At 52.4% G+C, this 21,158-nt stretch overlaps 10 protein-coding genes across 10 annotated transcripts; 6 read left to right on the top strand and 4 right to left on the bottom strand.

Annotated features, from left to right (window-relative positions):
* Positions 1 to 423: 423 nt before the first annotated feature.
* Positions 424 to 1,014, top strand: MYCFIDRAFT_22763 (uncharacterized protein; the record flags this gene model as incomplete). The annotated part of the gene is made up of 1 exon (XM_007925998.1): positions 424 to 1,014. A coding segment is annotated over one exon (591 nt), but the record flags the coding sequence as incomplete, so codon positions are not given.
* Positions 1,015 to 1,262: 248 nt separating this feature from the next.
* Positions 1,263 to 2,757, bottom strand: MYCFIDRAFT_210703 (uncharacterized protein). Its single transcript, XM_007926235.1, has one exon. It carries the CDS (start codon positions 2,717 to 2,719, stop codon positions 1,388 to 1,390), a length of 1,332 nt encoding a protein of 443 aa, XP_007924426.1. The 5' UTR covers positions 2,720 to 2,757; the 3' UTR covers positions 1,263 to 1,387.
* Positions 2,758 to 3,216: 459 nt separating this feature from the next.
* Positions 3,217 to 4,009, top strand: MYCFIDRAFT_182166 (uncharacterized protein). The gene has a single exon (XM_007926234.1). The coding sequence runs from the start codon at positions 3,550 to 3,552 to the stop codon at positions 3,766 to 3,768; it is 219 nt and encodes a 72-aa protein (XP_007924425.1). The 5' UTR covers positions 3,217 to 3,549; the 3' UTR covers positions 3,769 to 4,009.
* Positions 3,217 to 5,523, top strand: MYCFIDRAFT_214499 (uncharacterized protein). Its single transcript, XM_007926233.1, has one exon. It carries the CDS (start codon positions 3,882 to 3,884, stop codon positions 5,472 to 5,474), a length of 1,593 nt encoding a protein of 530 aa, XP_007924424.1. The 5' UTR covers positions 3,217 to 3,881; the 3' UTR covers positions 5,475 to 5,523.
* A 425-nt stretch (positions 5,524 to 5,948) lies between these two features.
* On the bottom strand, positions 5,949 to 8,791 carry MYCFIDRAFT_172852 (uncharacterized protein; the record flags this gene model as incomplete). Its single annotated transcript, XM_007926232.1, has 9 exons — positions 5,949 to 5,978; positions 6,026 to 6,258; positions 6,315 to 6,426; positions 6,454 to 6,467; positions 6,512 to 6,572; positions 6,596 to 6,638; positions 6,667 to 6,726; positions 6,758 to 6,789; positions 6,824 to 8,791. 9 exons carry the CDS (start codon positions 8,789 to 8,791, stop codon positions 5,949 to 5,951), a joined length of 2,553 nt encoding a protein of 850 aa, XP_007924423.1.
* A 22-nt stretch (positions 8,792 to 8,813) lies between these two features.
* MYCFIDRAFT_172851 (uncharacterized protein) lies at positions 8,814 to 11,764 on the top strand (the record flags this gene model as incomplete). Its single annotated transcript, XM_007926231.1, has 11 exons — positions 8,814 to 8,830; positions 8,864 to 8,911; positions 8,944 to 8,967; positions 8,997 to 9,166; positions 9,207 to 9,229; positions 9,276 to 9,654; positions 9,693 to 9,941; positions 9,996 to 10,716; positions 10,743 to 10,766; positions 10,800 to 11,682; positions 11,732 to 11,764. 11 exons carry the CDS (start codon positions 8,814 to 8,816, stop codon positions 11,762 to 11,764), a joined length of 2,571 nt encoding a protein of 856 aa, XP_007924422.1.
* Positions 11,765 to 12,927: 1,163 nt separating this feature from the next.
* MYCFIDRAFT_60597 (uncharacterized protein) lies at positions 12,928 to 13,962 on the bottom strand (the record flags this gene model as incomplete). Its single annotated transcript, XM_007926128.1, has 2 exons — positions 12,928 to 13,551; positions 13,602 to 13,962. 2 exons carry the CDS (start codon positions 13,960 to 13,962, stop codon positions 13,385 to 13,387), a joined length of 528 nt encoding a protein of 175 aa, XP_007924319.1. The 3' UTR covers positions 12,928 to 13,384.
* A 222-nt stretch (positions 13,963 to 14,184) lies between these two features.
* On the top strand, positions 14,185 to 15,977 carry MYCFIDRAFT_60595 (uncharacterized protein). The gene is made up of 3 exons (XM_007926127.1): positions 14,185 to 14,405; positions 14,509 to 15,071; positions 15,125 to 15,977. Exons 1-3 carry the CDS (start codon positions 14,273 to 14,275, stop codon positions 15,458 to 15,460), a joined length of 1,032 nt encoding a protein of 343 aa, XP_007924318.1. The 5' UTR covers positions 14,185 to 14,272; the 3' UTR covers positions 15,461 to 15,977.
* Positions 15,323 to 15,977, top strand: MYCFIDRAFT_210701 (uncharacterized protein). Its single transcript, XM_007926230.1, has one exon. The coding sequence runs from the start codon at positions 15,589 to 15,591 to the stop codon at positions 15,748 to 15,750; it is 162 nt and encodes a 53-aa protein (XP_007924421.1). The 5' UTR covers positions 15,323 to 15,588; the 3' UTR covers positions 15,751 to 15,977.
* A 2,725-nt stretch (positions 15,978 to 18,702) lies between these two features.
* On the bottom strand, positions 18,703 to 20,918 carry MYCFIDRAFT_84080 (uncharacterized protein; the record flags this gene model as incomplete). The annotated part of the gene is made up of 2 exons (XM_007926229.1): positions 18,703 to 20,714; positions 20,813 to 20,918. 2 exons carry the CDS (start codon positions 20,916 to 20,918, stop codon positions 18,703 to 18,705), a joined length of 2,118 nt encoding a protein of 705 aa, XP_007924420.1.
* Positions 20,919 to 21,158: the final 240 nt, after the last annotated feature.

Below are 21,158 nucleotides of genomic sequence, written 5' to 3'. Positions count from 1 at the left end.
AGGTCTGGAAGAAGCTGACAATCAATATTTGAAGCGGGCCGTCTAATGCGGAGCTGCAGTGGCCATTCCCGCGAAGTTGACCAGGGTAATGCGATCATAGATTTGCGATTGAGATGTTTCTTGAACAACTCCATCAGCGTTGAAACTTGCAACTTAACAACGATGTCAGCCAAAACAGTGTGCACATCATGCCTACTGGCAATGCGACAGCAGCAGCCTCGCCTTCTTCAACGCAATATCGCAAAGACACTCACATCAAGAGCATCACAACATCGCACCATCTCCTCCCAACCAGAACGAAATCCAGATGAACCAAATCGTCGCCCTCCAACACCCAAAGACTACGATCGCCTCCAAGACAAAAACCCTATGACGAACATCGCCGCATCACTCCGCAAAACCTCTGCCTTACGAAGCACAACAGAACCCTACATCGCCTACGGCAGCACCGAAGACCTCTTCCTCGAATGCTCCCGCCAATGCTCCTACACCATCCCCTCAGCCCTAGAAACACCCCCAGGCAAACCACCTCAAAACGCCGCCGGCGACCACCTCGGCGAAGGTTCCGGCTGGTGGCTCACTCCCAAATCCAAAGGCGGATTGGGACTAGAAGTAACCTTCAATTCCTGGGCCCAAGTCCTCTACCTCCACATGTGGCTCCTCACCGTACGCCTGCGGTGTTTCCCCGAAAAATACGTAAAAGACTGGCATCAAAACCTCATCGATCATTTCTTCTACGCGGCAGAAGATCGTATGGCGACGTGGCACGGCATGGCAGCACGAGGGGTTCGGAATAAGAATTTGAAGGATTTGTGGACGCAGTGGAGGGGTGTGCAATTGGCGTATGATGAGGGATTGATTAAAGGGGATGCGGTCATGGCGACGGCGGTGTGGAGGAATGTTTTCAAAGCGGATCCGAATGTGGATTTTCGGGATTTGGCGCGCGTGACGGCGTATGTTTATCGGGAGTTGGAGAGGTTGGGACGGGTGGGTGATGAGGCTTTGACGGAGGGGAAGGTGAAATTTGGGGATCCTGGGAAGGTTGGGGAACTGGTTTTGGAGAGGAAGAGTGAGTTGATGAAGGCGGCGCGGAAGGCTGAGAGGGCGGAACAGCCTCCGGCGCTGGAGAATATGCCCTCATGATCGTCCTGCTCGATTGAGGGCAAATCATCCGGGAATTGGGATCTGTAGATATAGATGTATAGTATGGGCCAGTAGCACTTGCGGACAACAAGCATTCGAAACGATGACAGGACTGCTAGCTTGGGCACGATGAAGCTGGTAAGAACTGGCTCGCATACACTCTATACTGCCTGTGGAGAAAGCGCGCGCGTACGTCAGCGCTGGGTATCACTGTTATCCAAATCATGCCTCCATTCATCGTTGGCTAATCATCATCCTCATATCCTGGTCCATCATCCGCTTCAGCCTCAGCCTGCTGTCTGGCGGCCTCTTGTTGTCTCCTCTTCTGTTCCATCTCAGCCTGCTGCCGCTTCTGCTGTTCCTGCTGACGCTGCTGCTGCTCCCTAATCTTGGCCCTTTCTTTCCACGCATTCCGTATACTCATATACCTGCTCTGGGTCGTCAATTCTTGCTCCGTGACTGCGTCCTCGATCGACTCCAGTACGCTATCCACAACACTAATGTGGTTAGCATCCTTTTTATCATCTCGGAATCGCGGTGTGCCATCGGCATCAATCTTTGGCCTCCAATGTCCAGTCTCTTTCTCCCTGTAGCATTCGATAATCCGCCAATCGATCTGCTGGCCCATGCCCTTAATTGCTTCCCACTCAGTGGGTGTTAGGTGCAGCTGGCCGCTGTCGCGATCGAATTGTCGGTATCCAGTGGCCCCACCATGATTGACGAGTAACTGAATCTCGGGTATCGCATCGAAATCTTCGTACTGGCCGTCCTCATCTTCGCGAATAGGAAATGATCCCAGCTGGAGCACAAAATCGATAGTATTCTCGTGCGGCGGCTTCCACTTCAGAATATGTTCGTCGGTCCCAGGCTTGTATGGGGTCTCTTTGCAAGTGAAGATCAACCCATCATTCCCATGCGGTAGTTTCGGTATTGTTTCATTCAGCATGATCTGAATGCCATATGCCAACTCCTGCGCCTTGAGCTTGAGTTGAAAGGGCTGCACGGCTGCCTCATCTGGCCAGTCACGGCGGAAGTCTTCCACCATAGGTATAATCTTGTTGTGGATCTTCGCGATTCGGTCGTCAAATTTCAGATGCATGACACTGATGCCTTCGAAAGCGAGGCAGTCAAACATGAGGTAGGTCAAACGCGAGGGTCGGTCTTTGAAGTGCTGCGAAACCAGCTCGCCGTCGAGGAGGGTATTCCTGTTGAATTGGCCCACGATATAGCGCTTCGGGGCGCGTGGATCTGGGTTCTGAATCGGGATGTGAAGGTAGCCTGGCTCGACGTGGTAGTAGTCATTTTTGCGATCGATGAAGTACTGTGCTTCGCGGCCATCGGGCAGTTGTGTGAGGTACAGTAGAAGACGAATGCCGTCCGTCTTCTCGGCAAGGAAATAGTCGCGTTCTTCAAGTTCTCGAAGATGTTTCCGCGCAAACGACACAGGCTGCGCGCCTGGGAAGCTTTTAATTGAACGTCCGAGCAGATCGGCCACGGATTCCCTCAGAAACTCGGCCTGGTCGCGATCCGTTACTTTGACCAGGTGCGGCACTTGGTCGAGTGACGGCGTCGCCATGGCCAAAGTCGATCTGGATGTGTCTGGTTACCGCATGAGTGCGGGTATGTGTATGTTGTTGTTGTCAGTTTCATTGTCTTGTTGCTGGGAAGCGCTGCTTGGCAGACGAGGGGCAGGGTCGCAAGAAACCTCACTTCATGTGGCATCTCCTTTCTTCCTTTCACCTTCACCTCACCTGCATATCTTTCGGCTTATTCCTGCATAGTATGCCTGGGTATACCTTGTTCTGCGCTGCTGTCACCGCTCGACTCACCAGCTGAACAGATCGGCCCTCAGCTCGATTCGCTTCGTGATCTGCACGACCTCCGCTGCCAAAGCCAGCCTACAATCTGCACGATCCTCCGCTGTCAAAGATACGGCGGTACTCACCGCTTGTAAGTTGTGGAGGCAATCCGATCCCCGGCTATAGAGCAGTAAGCAGCCGGCTCTACCTCCCGATTAGCTGGTCGATCACTATATAAACTGTCTGGATTGGATGCGTACTCGATCATGGGTAAAGATCTCCTTCTGGTTCGTTTGAAAACACTTGAGTATCTTATAGTTATAATCCAGATTTCTCATACCTTTCTCAAGACGAGAACGAATTTGCTGTTCTACCAGCAAAATCCCAGTAAAGATTCTCTAGTTCTTGGCATTCTCAACCTTCCGGAAAAGGACAGTAAGCCGTCTGAGGAGTAATGCAGTCCGCCACTGCACATACGATCTTCCTTTGCGATCGGGCTGATTTGCAATGGCAGCCGATGACATGGAAGTACTAATAGCAGGTCAGAGCGGCCTATGTACTGACACGGCGGGTCAAGTATATTCTCCAGGCTCGATCCGGCCCCACAATGCTTTTCTTCGCGCTCCTCACACAGGCTTCTTTCGTGGCCGCGAAGCCTACACTAGACGATTCACGGCCCTATTATCACTTTCTACAGACCAGACAAGAGTATGGCAGGCAGAGCAACAATGCCTCTGCGACCGAGATCGATCTCGGATATTCCATCTACAGAGGCGTATCAAATAGCAGTTCAGGGTTGAACATCTACAAAGGGTTTGTCAAATAGTAATTTACCAAAAGCGTCACTAAAGAAAGTTCAGGATTCGATTCGCAGAAGCACCAACTGGCAAACTGCGATGGCAGGCTCCACGAGCTCCAGTTCTCAACCGTAGTGCAGTCATGGATGCCTCAGAATATGCATCCATATGCCCCCAGAATTCGGCCGCAACTGCCACGATGAGGCCGACGAACCAGACTGGTGCTGCTGAAGACTGCTTGTTCTTGAATGTCTGGACTCCGAACAACGCGACTAGTCCAATGCCCGTATTTGTCTGGATTCACGGTGGAGGCTACGGTGGCGGCAGTGGTATTGCTGATCCTTCAGAGTTGATCAACACGAATGGTAACAATTTCGTGGCTGTCACTATTCAGTATAGACTGGGCGCATTCGGCTTTTTATCTTCAGATGAGGTCTACCGCAAAGGAGCTGTCAACGCCGGGTTGCTAGACCAGCAACTCGCTCTCCAATGGGTTCAGCAATACATCCATGCTTTCAACGGTGATCCGACTCAAGTAACTATTGGAGGCGTATCTGCAGGTGGTGGATCTGTCATGCTCCAAGGCATGGCTTACGGCGGCTCGCAAGGAACCCAGCTCTTCAGACAGACCTTCGCTGCGAGTCCATTTCTGCCCATGCAGTACGGATACAACCATTGGGTACCGACCCAGTCTTACTATGCTCTTGCATCTGCAGTGGGTTGCAACACCATGAAGCCGTATGGGGCCAACGGCACTCAGCAAATTTTCGAATGTCTGCTCGACGTATCCTCCGAAGCACTAATTAATGCCAGTGCCACCATCTCTCAATCTGGCTCCTATGGGACCTGGGCTTTCTTGCCCGTCACGGATGGCTCGCTGGTTCAAGACCTACCAAGTCGGCAGCTCGCACGCAGTAGAGTGAATGGAGTCAACGCCTTGATCGGCAACAATGCCAATGAAGGAACCTTCTTCACACCTTCCATCATTCACACCGAGGATGATCTTGTCGCTTGGCTTCACACGGCATTTCCTCTCTTCGATGAAAATGACATCGCCAAGGTCTTGTACTACTATCCAACCACCAATGTTTCGACAGATCCCAAAGCACCTCTTTTTGCAACGAGCGGCGACAGAGGGCCAACAGCACTAAATCAAAGCTCTGTCGCCACCGGCCAACAGCAACGTGCCGACAACATCTACGCAGAGACCACATTCGTGTGCCCAGCCTACTGGTTAGCTGAAGCATACTCTGGTAATGCGGTAGGCGGCAAAGCATTCAAATACCAATTCTCGCTCCCGCCAGCACTACACGGCTTTGACACTCTCGCCTACCTCCCACCTCCAGGAGAATACTACTACATCTCAGACTTCAACAACGCTTTCCAGAAGCTACTCGGCAACTTCATCGTCGCAGGAAACCCTTCCATCTCCAACGAAATCGCCAATGGAGTCGAGCTCACCTCTCTAGCAAATCTTACTGCTGCTGCCGGAAACTTTACGACGAATGCTGCTAGTCATTGGCCGGCGTACACGATTTCGGAACCTTTTCAGATTGATCTGAACACGACGTGTGGGAGCGGGAGAACTCCGTATGAGGACATCCCGGGCGTATACTTTTGTAGTGGACCAGGCACTTTCAATGATTTCCGCCTTGTTAATGCTTATACTTGGGAAGGGGGAAGGGGGATGAGGTGCGATTTTTGGAGGGCTATGGGGGAGCTTGTACCCGAATGAGTCGGGACGATAGATGAGTAGAGAATACACTGCAGACCATATGTCACCCAGAATTCGCAACTGGTCAATCTGATTGATCAAGCTGTCTTATAATGCTGTTGATTGCGCCTGTCTGTTCCATTTCTCCCTTCTCTCCTTCGGAGAAATGTTGACCCGGATGCCGAGCTGGAATGGGAGGGAAGGAAGCTTGCAACTCCATTTCGACCTCTTCCTCGACGCGACACCTCCCTGCCAATGCCTCTCAACACGAGTGTGATCTAGCAGGCTACCAAACGGAGCTGAAGTGCGTGGTTTCGCTATTAAAACAGAGCGCGGGTTTGCTTTGTGAAGCTTTTAACCGGAGAAGATGGAAAGTACAGGATACTCACCTAAGCACTGCTTCTACCTTCGCGCCGGCGCTAACAGGCTACCGAATAGAATCGGATTGCGTGGTTTCGCGATTGAGACAGAGCGAGGGCTTGATTTGTGAAGCTTTTAACCGGAGAAGATGGAAAGTACAGGATACTCACCTAAGCACTGCTTCTACCTTCGCGCCTGCGCTAACAGGCTACCAAATAGAACCGATAGGCGTAGTGCTGCCATGGAGATAGAGCGATTATGCGATATGCGAGATTGATAACAGGATGAGATGGAAGGGATAAGGTAATCAACTTAGTATCGCTTCCAACTGCGCGTCCGATCCAACGGCCTACCAAATAGAACCGACAGGCGTGGTGCTGCCATGGAGATAGAGCGATCATGCGATGTGCGAGATTGAAAAAGGGATGGGATGTAGGGAATAAGGCTATTGCATTATCGCTTCCAACTACGCGTCCGATACGAAATGCCAGCAAATGGAACCGAAAGGCGTGGTGCTGCTATGGAGACAGAGCGAGAATGCGCCATGAGACGTTAAAGCCGCCGAGATGTGAGATTTAAGACAATCACTTCGGTGACGCTTCTCAGGACGCTTCTAATCTGAAATGCCAGCAAATGGAACCGAAATGCGTAGTGCTTCCGCAATGGCAGAGCGACAGCACGCTATATCCACTAAAGACAGGGACGAGGCGTGAGATTCAAGACAATCACTTCGGTGTCGCTTCCAAGGACGCGTCTGATCTGAAAGGGCAGCAATGACACACAAAACGCCCAGCCAACTCGACCTGCTGGAGCAAGGAATCGAAGCTGGGTGATCATTTGTCAATGTATTTACATTCTCCCCAGTGCCAGATGCTTAGCCAACTCAACCCACTGATGTGGTGGGGAGTCAAGGCTGTCTGCGGCACTGCGACAGCGTAGCCAACTCGATCTGCCGGAGTAGAGAGTCAAAGCTACGCTGTCGCAGTTTATGCCGGCTATTTCCCGACCACCTGTGCTTTTACAGCCATGGAAAGCTCACCATTTCTATCCACGAATTTGATACCTGGGAGGATGCACATCACCACCTCTTCCGTCGTGCCGACACCGATATGCTGTGACCAATACTGCACCAACTTGGCCCCCGGCAAAACCCAGTAGAACTCGTAATCATGTGGTGCGGCGTCTAGACGTCCTCGCGTGAGCAGCGCCAGCCTGCAGAGATCGGTGGCCGTCTCCAAGCACTCCGGCCAGAAGTCTGGACTCTCTGGCATGCGCAAGGTTTTCCTTCCAATCACTTGCTGCAAATGAGATTTGATGTCTCCGAGCAAAGCTTTGCCAAGATCCTGGGCGAGCGGCTCGATCTTCTCTTTCACGAAGTCCCCATCGTCCAAAACATTCATACCGGCCTGCCAAACCACGTACGCAAACCCTCCTGGAATGCCATCGGTGTAGAACCTCAGCAAGCGGTCATAACTATGATGCCATGGTCGGAGCTGCTCAAGCAACTGCCGAGGAGTTTGCCACGGCACAGGCTTCGACAAAATCCTCTCATACAAGGATGCGCCTATGAGACCTTGCAGAACTCGGGTCCAGCGGAGGAACGTTGGTTCTTGAACTAGAACGTGATGTCGCCAGTCGCCAAAAACGGTCTGATAGAGCCGCTCGAGATCTGCGCTTGGATCGGCGGCGAGAGGAGGAACAGAGCTCTTGTCAAGAGCGAATCCTTCGAAAAAGAACGCTGCGAGGTTTTGGATATCGATGCGGATTCGCTGCCAATCGCCTGCCAGGTTTTCTATCTCCCTCAGGCGGTCCGGATAGCTTCCAGCTTGACTTGGTTGCGACTGAACTTTTTCTCCAGCGTTGGCTGTACTGGGAAGAGTCTCTGCCTCTTGTCCTGCAGATTCTTGCTCAATGACGGCCTCGAAGTTGTGCAAGTCTGACGCTTGTTGAGACGTTTTCGACCTCTTAGACTGTGGTTCTTCTACGTCTCCCGCAACAAGCTCTACGTTGGATGATGCTGGGTTGCCTTGTCCGCGCCCATCGCGAGGCTGATCTGACTCTAAGCCATCGTCCCTCTTGCGCTTCGATCCAGATACACCACCATCAGCTTTTTGACTGAAAACTATTCGAAGGACACCGGTCTGTGTATTCCGGATCGCAGAGCGTTGATCAGACCGAGCGAAGTTCGAGGTTTGTGCATCTTGCTTTGTTTGAGAAATCATATCTCTCGTATCAGCCGGACCAGCTTCGGCTTGCACCTGGCCCACTTCTGATACGACACGAGAGTTCTGCTCGTCGCCTTCGCTTGTGGACTTGACACGCTTTGCGTTACGCTCGGCAGAAATTGTGTCGGCTTCGAGGTCGGGCACTTCGTCGATGCTGCGCTTCTTTCCACGGGCTTTGCCACCGTCGACGTCGCTGATGCCAGAGATTGAAGAGTCTTCAGGCAGAGTGCAGTCGGGACAAAACCACTCCTCTCCACTGGTCGGCTTCGTCTCAAGGTTGACGCACTCGAGGTGGTAGAATTGGTGATCGCAGCTCTCGTTGCTGCATTTGATGAGTTCCTGCCCATTGTTCTTCCGACAATAGCAGTAGGGGCTTTGTTCGACCTCTTGCGCGGAAATCCCCCTGTTCTGCGCTTCGATGGCATGCAGCTTGGTCTGTGGCCGCACGCTCCTCAGAGCCGAGAGCTGGCCACTGTTAAGCGCATGGCTGCCAGCTTTGAAGACATCAACACCTTTATATGGGGTGCCGTTACCGCTGATGTATGCGATGAGAAGACTTCTCAGCTCGCCGGCGGTTGGTGTAATGGCATTTGTGGCGTTGGCCTTCTTGATTTGCAAGCCCTCTCTGGCGATAAGAGCTGCGATGCGGCTCTCTTGGTCCGCCTTCGTGTTGTAGAGCGATGGGCTGTTGTCGACATCCTCGAGCAGGACTTTGAATGCCTCCTCACGGAGGTTGTCTCGGCGAGGAACCATTTTTGCAGACTTTCCCAGTGCGATGTCGGTTGTGTGGTTGTAGTGTTCTTCTGGGGTGGCAGGTGTGTGTAGAGCAATGGGCGAAGATGGCAGTGTGGTGGGTTCTCGAAGCAAGAAGAAGTTTTCGACGGATGGAAAAGTGAAGTTGCTAGTCTGTCTTGGCTATTGTTATTGTTGTGCTCGCTTATTGTGTTCATCGCAAAAGTGAAGCGCGCGATGATGCCAAGCCGACTTTGAACTTCACATGCATAAGCGTTCGAGATCTGACCGGCCAACCAACGCACGGACGTCGACACCTCGCGTCTTCTCGTTCACTTTGTGTATTCCGCCGCTTGTCGCTCAAAAGAGTCGACCTCGGGATACAAAACATCGCCCGTGTCAAAACAACTTGCGCGTGCGGACAACCTCAAGTAAGCCAACATCTCACCATCGCGGTTGGTCCAACACTCTCGCAACGCCCCCCTTATCGCATCCCCTGGCATAGCTTGAGGTCTCTGCGAAGACTGCCGGCCAGCGAGCTATGGCGCCGCCGGGTGGTACTGACGCCGGCAACAAGGACACCAACAATGTCACCTCGACTCCCAGCGGCAGTCCTGTCACGACTCGCTTCATTAGCGCCGACTTTGGCACCACGAAGTTGATGGTCACATACTGGGTCGGCAAGCCAGGAGTTCCACCAGAACCCTCTGCTGCGCGCGACGTTCGCTTGGGCGCACATGCAGACCACACTACCTCGCGCATCGCCCTCGAGAAGCAAGATGATGGCACGTATCGGTTGCTTTGGGGTAAGTATACCCTTGTGACCGTGACCGACGCAGTAGCCTCAGAAATGGCAGCACAGTCTCGGCGCTACGTCTCAGAGCGTACATTGTATGAAAGCTTGCTGACTCATTTACTGTAGGCGCGGAACTTGAGAAGGCCATTGAGGCTGGTACCGTTTCCGCCGAGAACATCATTGAGCAACTCAAGCTCTCCATATACAGAGCTCATAGCGATAACTATATCGCTGATACAGCGGAGCGCCGTCTGAAGGCTTGTGGATTCGATGCGGAGACAGTGCTTCAGGAACTGTTCAGGCAGATTCTTCAGAAGAGCTTGTCCTCGATGAGCGAGGACTGGTTTATTGGCTTTTCGAAGGAGGTGAGATCCTGTGTCTCCTTTTCTAACCTTGCCTTACGCTAACCCGTCTTACAGAAATTGGAAGCCATGCCAACCGTGCTCTTCATCAGCGTGCCGGAAGCTTGGGACCCGCCGGAGAACCGCATCATGTCACAAGCTGCGAAGAAGACTGGCCTTGTCGACCGTGTGCAGCTCGTCTACGAAGCTCATGCCTCTGCCGCATTCTACTTCGACCAGCTCAAGAACAACGGACAGGCTTTGTACTTGGCAGGCGAGCAATTCATCCTCCTCGACGCAGGTGGTGGTACGACTGACGGCATTCGGCTGCAGCAGAAGAGCGACTCAAATGATGGCGCTGCTGTAAAGCTTCATAAACTGGCACCGTCAGAGAGTGACCTATGTGGCTCTGAATTTGTTGACGCCGAGTTCCTCAAGTGGCTGCCACCATATGTTGAACGCAAATACAAGGCCAAGCCCAAGCCCGAGAACGGCGAGGAGACGGTGCAAAACAATATTGGCAATGCGAAGAAGCGCAAGAAGGGCAAGAAGGACAAGCCCAAGCCCAAGCCCCAACCCGAAAACGGCGAGGAGACGCTGCGAAACGATATTGGCAATGCGAAGCAGGGCAAGGAGGACAAGCCAAAGAAGTATGGCCTCGAGGCACTACTTGAGGACCTGGACATCAGTAAGGACAACTTTCTTGAGCAGGCCAAGCATGGCTTCTCACAACAGAAAACCACGAAGACCACGAAAATAGCCAACATTACCGTCAGCGGCAAGGACTGCGACAGTACTGGACTTGAATCGTACACCATTAGAGTGAACGCGTAAGTGGTTGGCCATATTTCAACAGGATGTGCATGTAAAGTACTAACCTCCTCATTCACAGGGCAGAAATGCGGCAATTCTTTGAACCTGTCGTTAAGAAGAACGTCGATCTTGTTTCAGCCCTGTTGAAGGACTCGGAAGTCAAGTTCATCTTGGTGGCGGGCGGGTTCTCCAAGTCGCGATATCTGATGGAGGCACTCGAGAATGCATTCGGCAAGGACAAGGTGAAGGATGTTGCTCCAAGCGTCGCCCTCGCGCCCCATCCAGTCGCGCGCGGTGTGGCTCTGCGCTACCAAGATGTGATCGACATCAGTGTGCCCCCAACAGACTGTTTCGGCATCTCCCAAGATGAACACTTCGACGATCTTCGTCACCCAGATGGTCTTTATGAGAAGGGAGATCAGATCTTGTCCCGAAGAGGTAACATTCCAGCGAGAGAAGGTGACATTAACAAGAGAATCGTCATGAGGGGAAAATATGATGACGAGCTCTGGGTCGAGGAGCGCTGGGTCACACTCATGAAGCCAGGAGAAACGGGTCCAGTCGATTCTGCGGTCTGGCAATGGGACTTCATCGAGGAAGCACACAAGGACCAGCCTCTGAAGTGTCAGATCTACTGGACTAAGACCCGCATCAAGGACGGCAGCCACATCCAGCAGTGGGGCGGAGAAGCTGGGATGAGACGCGACGTCATGCATTGGGGCCCGCCTCTCATAGTCAAGGCTCCAGATTGGCATGCTCACGGCTTCCGGCTGACGACAACGAAGAAGAAGCAGGGGAAGAACTTCGAGGGATTCCACATCTTCTGGCGCCTGAAGATGGCGCGTGAGGGTGGGAACGTGAGCTTGCTGTGGGAGCTTGCGCCTCCTTTGGAGGGAATGCCTGCACATGACTATCCAAGCGAGCAGACGATTCACCTCGTGAAGGAGATGGTTGTGGACCAGGTGTTCAATCCTAATGCTAGGAGCTAGGTAGATTTGGCGTGCATGTGAGAACTTGGCAGCGAAGAAATTTGAGAGTAGGTGAATGGGCTGGCCGTTAAGACTCCCTCCCATCCTTAAAAATTGCCGACATGACCTACATCCAAATTCTTTAAGCAGATGGGCCCGGAGACCTTGGCATGTGCTGTTTTCCTGTCCTGTCCTGTCCTGTCCTGGGATGCACCACCCATGGCTTCCCTTGACAAGTGGCGTGGCGTGGCGTGCGACGCTCTACATCCATTTCGGCGAGTGTCTGCGCGATCCCAAACTTCAACAAGAGACCTACCTCTGTCGCTCTTGTCTTCCGTTTCCGTTTCTTGGGCAATTCTTGAGCACGCTGGCACGCGTTTCATAGGTACTCAGACAGTTGTGTCTACATATAATCAAACTCCTCCTCTCTAATTCGCAAGTTTCCTTTCCTTTCCTTTCCTTTCCCATCAAAATCTTCCTCCTCTTCTCACTTCTTCTAAGTTCCTTACTAATCCTGACTGACTGACGTCTTTCTTCACCCTCCATTTTCTTCTAGGATGATGATGATGATGATGATGCTACCTTACCTCGGAGATTTTGGGCGTCAAGGTATGATGGTCTGCCTGGCTGATCAGATCAGGCGCATTTCTTTTCTCCTCAAGCTCTTCCATTTCGCCTTGCAAGATGTCTTGTTCGAATTGGAAGATTTGATGGTCGTACCATTCTAGTTCGTGGATCCATTCCGCGAGAGGAAGGTGGCCGAGTCGTGAGGGCTTGGTTCGGCTTTGGTTGACTGTTGTGCTGAATTTCTGGAGCATTTCTGAGATGGTTGGGAGGTATTCTGCGGTGCCTTTTTCGAGTTGTGCGATTCTGTAGCGGGATTTTGTACTGGGGTTGTGAATCTCGTGGTGTAGGATTCTCTTGATTGGTTCAAAGATGGGGCTGGATAGTAAAGAGTATCGTCGGAGGATCTTGATGAAGTGTGACATTGGCTCGCTGTGTAGGAGACGCCAGCGATGGTAGAAGCGGCTGAAAGCTTTGGATATCTTTTGATGCTGAGGCGTTGATATTTTTCTATTATCGTTGAACTCTTGATTGCTGTCGGAGCTGCGCCAAACAGATGAGGAATGCAAGGCCTCGATTGCATCGAGGAGGTCGCATGCATGAGATTGAAATTGGTCAATGTTAGACTTGATACTGTCGATGCGAGTTGCAGTCCGCATTGTGTGGTAAGAGTCTCGAGAGTTTGTTGATGGTTGATGTGGCTAAGTCTGTCGAGGTAATATACACACGGGCATCTCGACGGCAGACATTCAAGTGAGACATCACCAGATGCTGTGTCCGCATGTGGACCAGTCGATGCATGTCTGGCAGACCGTGCCAACAGTGGTTTCGCCGGATTTCATCGCAGAAACTTGTCGCATTGCCTGCGAGCATGGCTCCAGACCGATATCTACGGTCTTGCGCGGGAAATATCGAAGGATGGTTCGTGGTACGTTCAGTGAGCTCTGCTTAAATATTTCATGAAACATGTCGATACCAATTTCCTCCCATTCTTGCATGCGCAACTTCATCGTCAGACCTGTGAGATGCATAATTTGAACCCTTCTCTCTGCCGCATCTCTTATGTGCCAGGACTATGCGCCGAACCTCACGCAACGCCATCGCTATGCTTCCAATGTTTTTTCCTCCTGCCTCACTTGGCTTCGGCCGGGCTCTTCTTTTCACCGTACAGAGATTCCCACTGGAGAGGCCGCCTTCCTCTGGCCCTCAGCGAGTCATTCAAATCCTCGAATCGCTTCTTCTCCAACTCCTCCACTTCTTGTTTTGACTTGAATCCATTTGCGAACCACTGTTTTATGCCTGGGCCATGTTAGTATCGCAACGCTCCACTCTCACATCCAATCACGTACTAGTCACACAATATGGACATAACACGTGTGCTCGCTTCAGCCTTCCACATGCGCTGCATTTGTTCAATGCGGTGACATCCTTCAGTGCTTTGCCCGCCATCTGCCTATGTCGCTTCTTCATGTGACTCGTTTTCTTCTTCGGCACTGCGCGCAAGACGCCTTCCCACAGCTGTCCAAGTAATGATGGGATCGGGGTAAGAGCTGCGGGCAGGAGGGGTGAAAGGGCGGCATCGATTCGCAGTTGCTGGATTTGCTGGAGCAGAGGTATCCGTCTCGTGGCAGGTTCGTGAATTAATCGTTCGCGCGCAACTGGGAGGAATGCAGCGAGGAAAGAGGCGGACGGTGCTCGGAACGCGGCCATGGTGGTGATGAATGTGTATCTCGTTGTTCTTGTCTTGCACGGGCTGGAGATCTGCGCTGCGCTTCCTTGCCAAGGCGGCCGGGCTGTTCATTTCTGGCGGCTCTTTCCCGCGGCGGTGATTGGACTTGCCGTGCGGCGTGAACCCTGTGCAAGCTTGCGTTGCAGGCCGCACTTTCTCCATCTCCGCCTCCATCTCTATCACCATTGCCTACGCCCGTATACCAACGAAACGTCGCTCGTTGACTCCCTCCCATCACCCTTTCGACCTCGATTTCCCCGTTCGGCCGACTCAGCAGCGACTCCAGCGACAATGGCGGCGATGATGACGCAGCAGCCGCAGCAGAGCGTGTTCCCCAACAGCCACGTCGGTTTCGACACCATCACCGACCAGATCGAGAGGAAGTTGGTCAAGCGCGGCTTTCAGTTCAACGTTATCTGCGTTGGTATGTCTCCTTCTTTCCCACGCGGCGAATGACTCGTGCCAATGGCAGCCAATGCCTCCGCGCAACTCGTAGAAACAAATCTAACACGTATGTGCGCGTACAGGACAAACCGGCCTCGGCAAATCCACCCTCATCAACACCATTTTCGCCTCGCATCTTGTTGACAGCAAAGGACGTCTCGCGCCCCAAGAGCCAGTCCGCCAGACCACCGAGATCCACCCTGTCACTCACATCCTCGAGGAGAATGGCGTGCGCCTGCGCCTGAACATTGTCGATACTCCTGGATATGGCGATTTGGTCAACAACGATCGCTGCTGGGATCCCATCGTCAAGTACATCAAGGACCAGCACAGCGCATACCTCCGCAAGGAGCTCACTGCTCAGCGAGAGCGATACATCCAGGACACCCGCATCCACTGCTGCTTGTACTTCATTGCGCCGACTGGCCACGCTTTGAAGCCAATCGATATTGTCGTGCTCAAGAAGCTCAGCGAGACTGTCAACGTCGTCCCGGTCATTGCAAAGGCCGACAGCCTTACTCTCGACGAGCGACAAGCTTTCAAGGACCGAATCAAGGAGGAGTTTGCCTTCCACAACATCCGCATGTACCCATACGACAATGAGGAGTATGACTCCCAGGAGGCTGAGTTGAATGCGCAGATCAAGGTACGAAAGGCAATTTGTGACATCTCGTGGTACATGCTAACTTCGTCATCCAGTCCACCATCCCATTCGCTGTTGTCGGCAGCGAGCGCAACATCAACGTCAACGGCAAGACTGTTCGCGGCCGCCAGACTCGCTGGGGAACCATCAACGTCGAGGACGAGAACCACTGCGAATTTGTCTACCTCCGCAACTTCTTGACCAGGACTCATCTCCAAGACCTGATCGAAACTACCTCGCAAATCCACTACGAGTCTTTCCGTGCCAAGCAGCTCCTCGCCCTCAAGGAGAGCTCCGCCCAAGTCCATGGTGGTAGCAGACCGATCTCACCATCCGCCGACCGCGAGCTCAGCAGACAAAGCCAGAGGATGACTATGAACGGGTACAACTAGAATGCTCCCCAACACAGAAGATACCCAGCCATATGGAGCATTTCTATTACCTACTGTCACCTCTGATCTTGTTTATTGTGCTTGCTGACTGCTGCTGAAGACCGCTGCCTCCACCTCCAAATGCTGTCATGAAAGTTGGTCCACCGCCAGGAGGAAGAACGACAGCTCCGAACACAACCGGTCCTGATATTCCTCGGGCTGGGCCTGGGACAGGCGGCACACCATCCCACACTCGTGGTTTCGCCAGTCAAGATGGTCTGTCGGAGGCAGTGAAGTTCGTGGAGTACTGAAAGATTCGTTCCATTCTTGTGCATCTTTAGTGCGACACTTTCAGGGAGTGCGGTAGACGGGACCAGCAAATGGTGAAGAGATTGGAAGGGTTTGCGGCGACTCTGCTTTACTGATACCAACACCAGCGAGCATGTCTCTTTTGTTGTCGATTTTCTTTTGGGAGAAGCGTGGAGTATGATGGGCGTGTAATAGCATAGTGCTAGTGAGAAAGTAATTGTTCTTCCTCAGCCCCGAGTGGTCGATATCCCTCTATTTCTTCATTGGTACTGGATGCTCTCCGACCAAGTGCCCATCCAGGTGAGACCAGATTGGCCTTGATTCGTTTTACCTGATCTGAGGTTGCAGTGCTCGCAGGTTGGCATTTTCACTGTTACAGCCTGGTCAAAACATCAATGGGCAACGAGATCATCTGCTCGAATGGAAGCCTTTACCGTGCATGGAAGGAAACGCTGCAAGCTTGCAATTTCATTTTCGTGTCACCTATTCTTCATCATCATGAGGCTCGCCATTAATTTTCTCCGAAACCCTTCGTAAATGGCAACAGCTCTCGAACAACCACCGTCATGCCTCAATTGGCAATGCCCGACCAGTCTTCGGAAGTAAGCATGGATCCTTCATCCTACGAATGGCTCGCCAGCGTGAGGCAGCACTTGGAGAAAGGGCAAGATCCGGATAGGCTCCTGGTGTCGATACATACTCCGTAAGGCATCTAAATTAGTATCCGGCAGGCCGAGATTAGGTATACTCATGAAGTCTCAGGCAATCATGCTGCGAATCCTGCACTTCCATGTCTCCATTACGTCGAGGCTGAACATCCGCCCAAGACACCTCTTCTCTCAGTACAATGTCGGTCTGATTCGTTGTCCGGCACCTCCAAGATTGAACCTCCAGACATATCCTTGAAGCATCAATCGCACCGCCATCACTGAGACATATATCCCTTGGACAATCACTCACAGAATGAATTTCGTACGATATCCCCTGAACTCACGTTTAGTCGTTTCATATTATTGGCCCTGTTCAGCAGCGCTTTTGGGCACCTCTTGCGACACAACTTCCTGGTGACGTATCTCACATTTCATGATGGATCCTGGACACGAAGTATCTACGACGTCTGGTCGCTTCAATTGTGATCTATGCAACACGCATTATTCTGCAGAGAAGTCTTTGAAAGTACATAAGCAGACGCCAGAACATTGCGCGAAGGCGCGGCAGCCTGACGTCTACCATGCTTGTCGGGTCGCGGACTGCGATAAATTATTCTCGAGAGACGACCTTCGCCAGCGACACGAGAATGAAGTCCATGCAGGAATCGCGAGGGGGGATCCGGGATGCTTTTGCGTGATCCGCAGGAACCACAATCAGCCAAAGACGTGGTATGAGCGCCCCCTTCACAGTTCTAAAGCCTGCTGGACTTCTGGAGTCACAAATCGGCTTGGAAGACATCTGTCATTCCCACCTTGTCACACACCATGACCATGAACCGAATGCTGCGGTGGTGACGCACATGGAGAATGCTCAAAGTCACCCACATGAACCGACTGTGGAGAGCGAAAAGTTATGCGACTTTGAAGTGACCAGCCTCCTCGCTCTTCTTCGGGCCGCACCCATGGAGTGGACCTTCTCTTCCAGAATATCGCATACATGATGCAGAGCTCCTCGAGCCACACGAGCCTCCGGTCACTGAAAGACTGTTCGCGGTTAGCAATGCACCCGTCAGCTGCGCCGAATCTCCTTGCACGCAAGTTCAAGTTCGAACTGAGGCGGCAGCGATGCCCCTTTTGCAGCCAATCGCTACTAAAGAGCAGAGCGAAGATCACCAAACATATCCAGAAACATCCGGTGACTATCAAATAGTGGCTACTGCGACCGTCAGTTTCAGTATCAGCCTGATTCATTGTATCATCTTAATGTGGAGCCTAGAATCAGTCGTATAGGAACTGCATTCTCGCGCAGCCGGAAAGGTCGGAATCAGTCTAATGAAGTCGTCAGGCTCTTGAAATGGGAACAACCCGAGCTTCAGAATCATCACCAAGATTTCGTGGCTGAAATTCCCCGATTCTAGCACCACCTCCGGTCTTTGAAAGGAATATATACTGCTACGGAGGAATACGAATCTCGGGGCCTGCTGCTTGGAGTCTTGCCGATCGAGCAGCAACTTGCATGGCAGGACTTCAGATCTCTGAGAAAGGCGAAGGCGAAGGCGAGGGCGAACGCGATACCATGGCAATTGAATCGAAGGTCCCGAGTCTACCTAGTGTGGTTCTGTTTGGAAACATGGGCGCGTGGGCAGCGCTTGCGTACTCCAGATGCTGAGGACAACTGTGTTGTCAAGCGTGGTCTGTGATTGACAGTGCCAGGGGGTTAGAAGGCTTGCTTTAGTCGAAAGGAGGAGTCTGTGTCTTCACAATCTCCTTCTCGAGAAAGACGTTACATTTACTAAGTTGAGATGGGTCGAGATACCTGCCCTCTGCTGATCTACGAAACTGTAGAATTACAATACAGTAAACTTTGGCAAGGGCTCGGACTGACTACTGCTGAAATTCACCACTCTTCTATAGGAAGTACTCCTAGGTCATGTACATTTTGTTTGCTGTAGTCCCCACCCCCCAATTTCCTACATTCGATAAGAAGAGACCTATCCTACATTTCCTTCCAAGTTGCTTTAGGAGTAAGATCTCCGAGTCCAAAAAATTTTGAACTTTTCACGTTAACGTTGTTGGTGCGGAACTACTATCAAGGCATCGAGGAAATTCGCAAGGGTGAAGAAGACGACAGGAGAGATAGGATGGGATAGGACCAGCTGGAAAAGGGGGGGAAGTGAAGGTATCTCGCATGCGCGCTCTACTGTAACGGACAACAACACTACTGTAAGCGAATGCCCAGGAAACTATTCTATCATGATGAGCTGGCTCTCAACAGCTGAAGTGAGTTCTGGGGTCTGGATTTCATCACAACATCATACTCCGACGTCGACTCGCGACCCTTGTGGACGGCACTCGTTGCGTTTCGCCGCTAGAAGGAGCAGCAGGCTTAGGCACGCTGGAATGCCTACGATGACCGGATTTCTTCGTCTGTGCAGCCTCCTCAGTCGCTGGCGAAGATGAGTCCTTGAAGTCGTAAAGTTCTAATTCTTCGAGTTTCTTGGCAGCAGCTGTGATGGAGTCGTCGGACAGTGATGATCTTCGGCTTTCTCGTTCCGCTTCTCGAGCATCCATAGCCTCGCGTCGTTTCCTAGACTCGGCGAGGAGGTTGCCGATGCCGGCAGGGGTACGAGTAAATAGTGTAGACGCAGTGTCGGAGCCTGCTGCTGAACTTGGTCGTAGTGGCGACTGAGCTGGAAGATCTGGCGATGAAGCATCGCGACGGCGCAGTGGGCTGCCCATGCTGGGTCGAGAAGTGTTCTCCAGTGTCGCTTTCCAATCGTCGTCTTCGAATGGTTCCGGTTTTATCTTGACCTCACCAGTGCCTGTCCGCTTCTGCCCTCCACTGATACCGGTCATGCTTCGCTCAGAGATGTCCCCAGATGTGCGTCGACCGATGCTAGATCTCGAAGACGTGCTCATAACAAGTCTGGGATCTCGTAGACCAGAAACGGCGTCGACCATCTTCTTGTCTGGACGTCTCATTTTGGCGGTCAGACTGGGCTCGGCATAGCTGACAGCAGCTCTTGCTCGGCGGGAGGGTCTTTGACTGCCCTCCGTAGTATTGCTTAGAGAGCTGAGTTCGGCAGGAGGTGGTGTGCCATGTCGAGACATGTTGGTTCCAGTCGACGGATGTGATTGTGGCGGCGAGAAAAGATCTTCAGCTGCGATGAATGGCGTCTTCGGATCCAGCTCAGCAGGCGACGTTTCAGGCTCTGGTGCTGGGATCTCCACTGTCGTAGCAATGTCCTTGGGCTCTGGTGGTGGAAGCACATTCAGCGAAGATAACCTCCTGCTGCCTCTAGAAGCAGGACGTTCCTTGTCAGCCTCCATCTTCGGCGCCGCTTGCTTGGAGATTCCTTTCTTTGCGGGCTTGCCAGTTGGCACAGCGGCTTTTCTTGGAGACATATTGGTGCTTTTCTCGCTCAAGATCCTCCTCTCTGGCCTGACTGGTGAACTTGGCCTCTCAGCGGTCTCACTGCTCGTCTTGATCTCAACAGCTGGCTCTGAGATTTTCGGCTTCTCTGCAGCTGGTTGCTCAACCGCCGATTTCCGGCTGAACGTGAAATCTGCTTGTAATGGCGGTCTGCTACCCTTTTCGAGATCACGATCTGCTAGCTTCCGTTTTGCGCCTGTTCTGAGCATAGTGCTAGGCTTCTCCTCGTCGGCGTTCAGAAGAGATTCCGCGAGTATCGACGACCTTCTGCTTGATTGCGACGGATCCCTTCGCTTTCTCCGGGTGATCTCAACAGATGGCATCAATCCCTCTTCGTTGACTTGAACGGGCTCTTGCTCGAGCGACTCCTGCGAATCCACGAAATGGGCGACCGGTGGTGGGCCTAGCTCAACACTTCCCGAGCTTCCAGCACTGAGCCTTATCTCATTGATCTGCTCGGCATCTAGCGTTCTCCGCGGGAATGACTTGCCCTCATTGATGGTCGGCATTTGCGTATCTCGCATTAGCTCAGCAAGTGGCTGTCGTTCTCGGTATTCTCGCCTGCTCGGGCTCAATATGCGCTCCTTCTTCTCCGGGACTGCTTTCTCGATGCCTTCGGAGCCGTCGTCATCAATGCTATCCACCAGTCCCGCAAGCTGAGCAATCTGTGCGCGTAACTGCACCTTCAGTCTCTTGGCCGCTGCGCTCGAAGCTTGCACACGTGCATCGTAAAGCTCGTTCTGTAGACCAAGCACTTGCTCTCTCAGCTCCAAGTTGTCCGCCAAAAGCTTCGATACTTCCAATTCCAGACTCCTGATGCGTAGACTTTGACTTGAGTTGTTCTTGGCGAGTTCGCGGTTCTGTCGTATGAAGCGGCGTTTTACTTCAGCAATATCAGCAGGCGGTCTTTGTTTCACTGGCAATTCGGATCTCGTGCGCATTGCTTCGCGTGTCTTTGCTCAGGCGTATGGTCATACTCACAGACTTCGACACTCTCGCCACCTGTACCTCCTGCTCCGAGTCCGTTGGCCAGGCTACTCGCCGTCGCAAGAGAAGGTGCGATGGGCGGCTCGTTGAGTCGCGCCATGCACAAAAACGCGTCGAGAGAAATGCGCCAGTACGTATTCGATGTCCGACAAAGCTGCTGATGGCTATGGAATAGCTCTGCTGTCGATAGAGGCGTGTATTCGAAGCGACGGGTATTTCATGCTCTTCGATAATGCTTTCGCGAATGGAGATTCGATCGAGGTGTTTACTTTCGGACTGTCTCCACAGGCAACGTCAAGCTTTCGCTAGTCGCGGCATTTCCGCTCCACTTGCATGGTTG

The sequence above is a fragment of the Pseudocercospora fijiensis genome (assembly GCF_000340215.1).
Source record: "Pseudocercospora fijiensis CIRAD86 unplaced genomic scaffold MYCFIscaffold_3, whole genome shotgun sequence".
Classification (NCBI taxonomy): Eukaryota; Fungi; Ascomycota; class Dothideomycetes; order Mycosphaerellales; family Mycosphaerellaceae; genus Pseudocercospora; species Pseudocercospora fijiensis.
The sequence above is the reverse complement of the archived record's forward strand: the minus strand, read 5'-3'. Positions and strand labels throughout refer to the sequence as shown.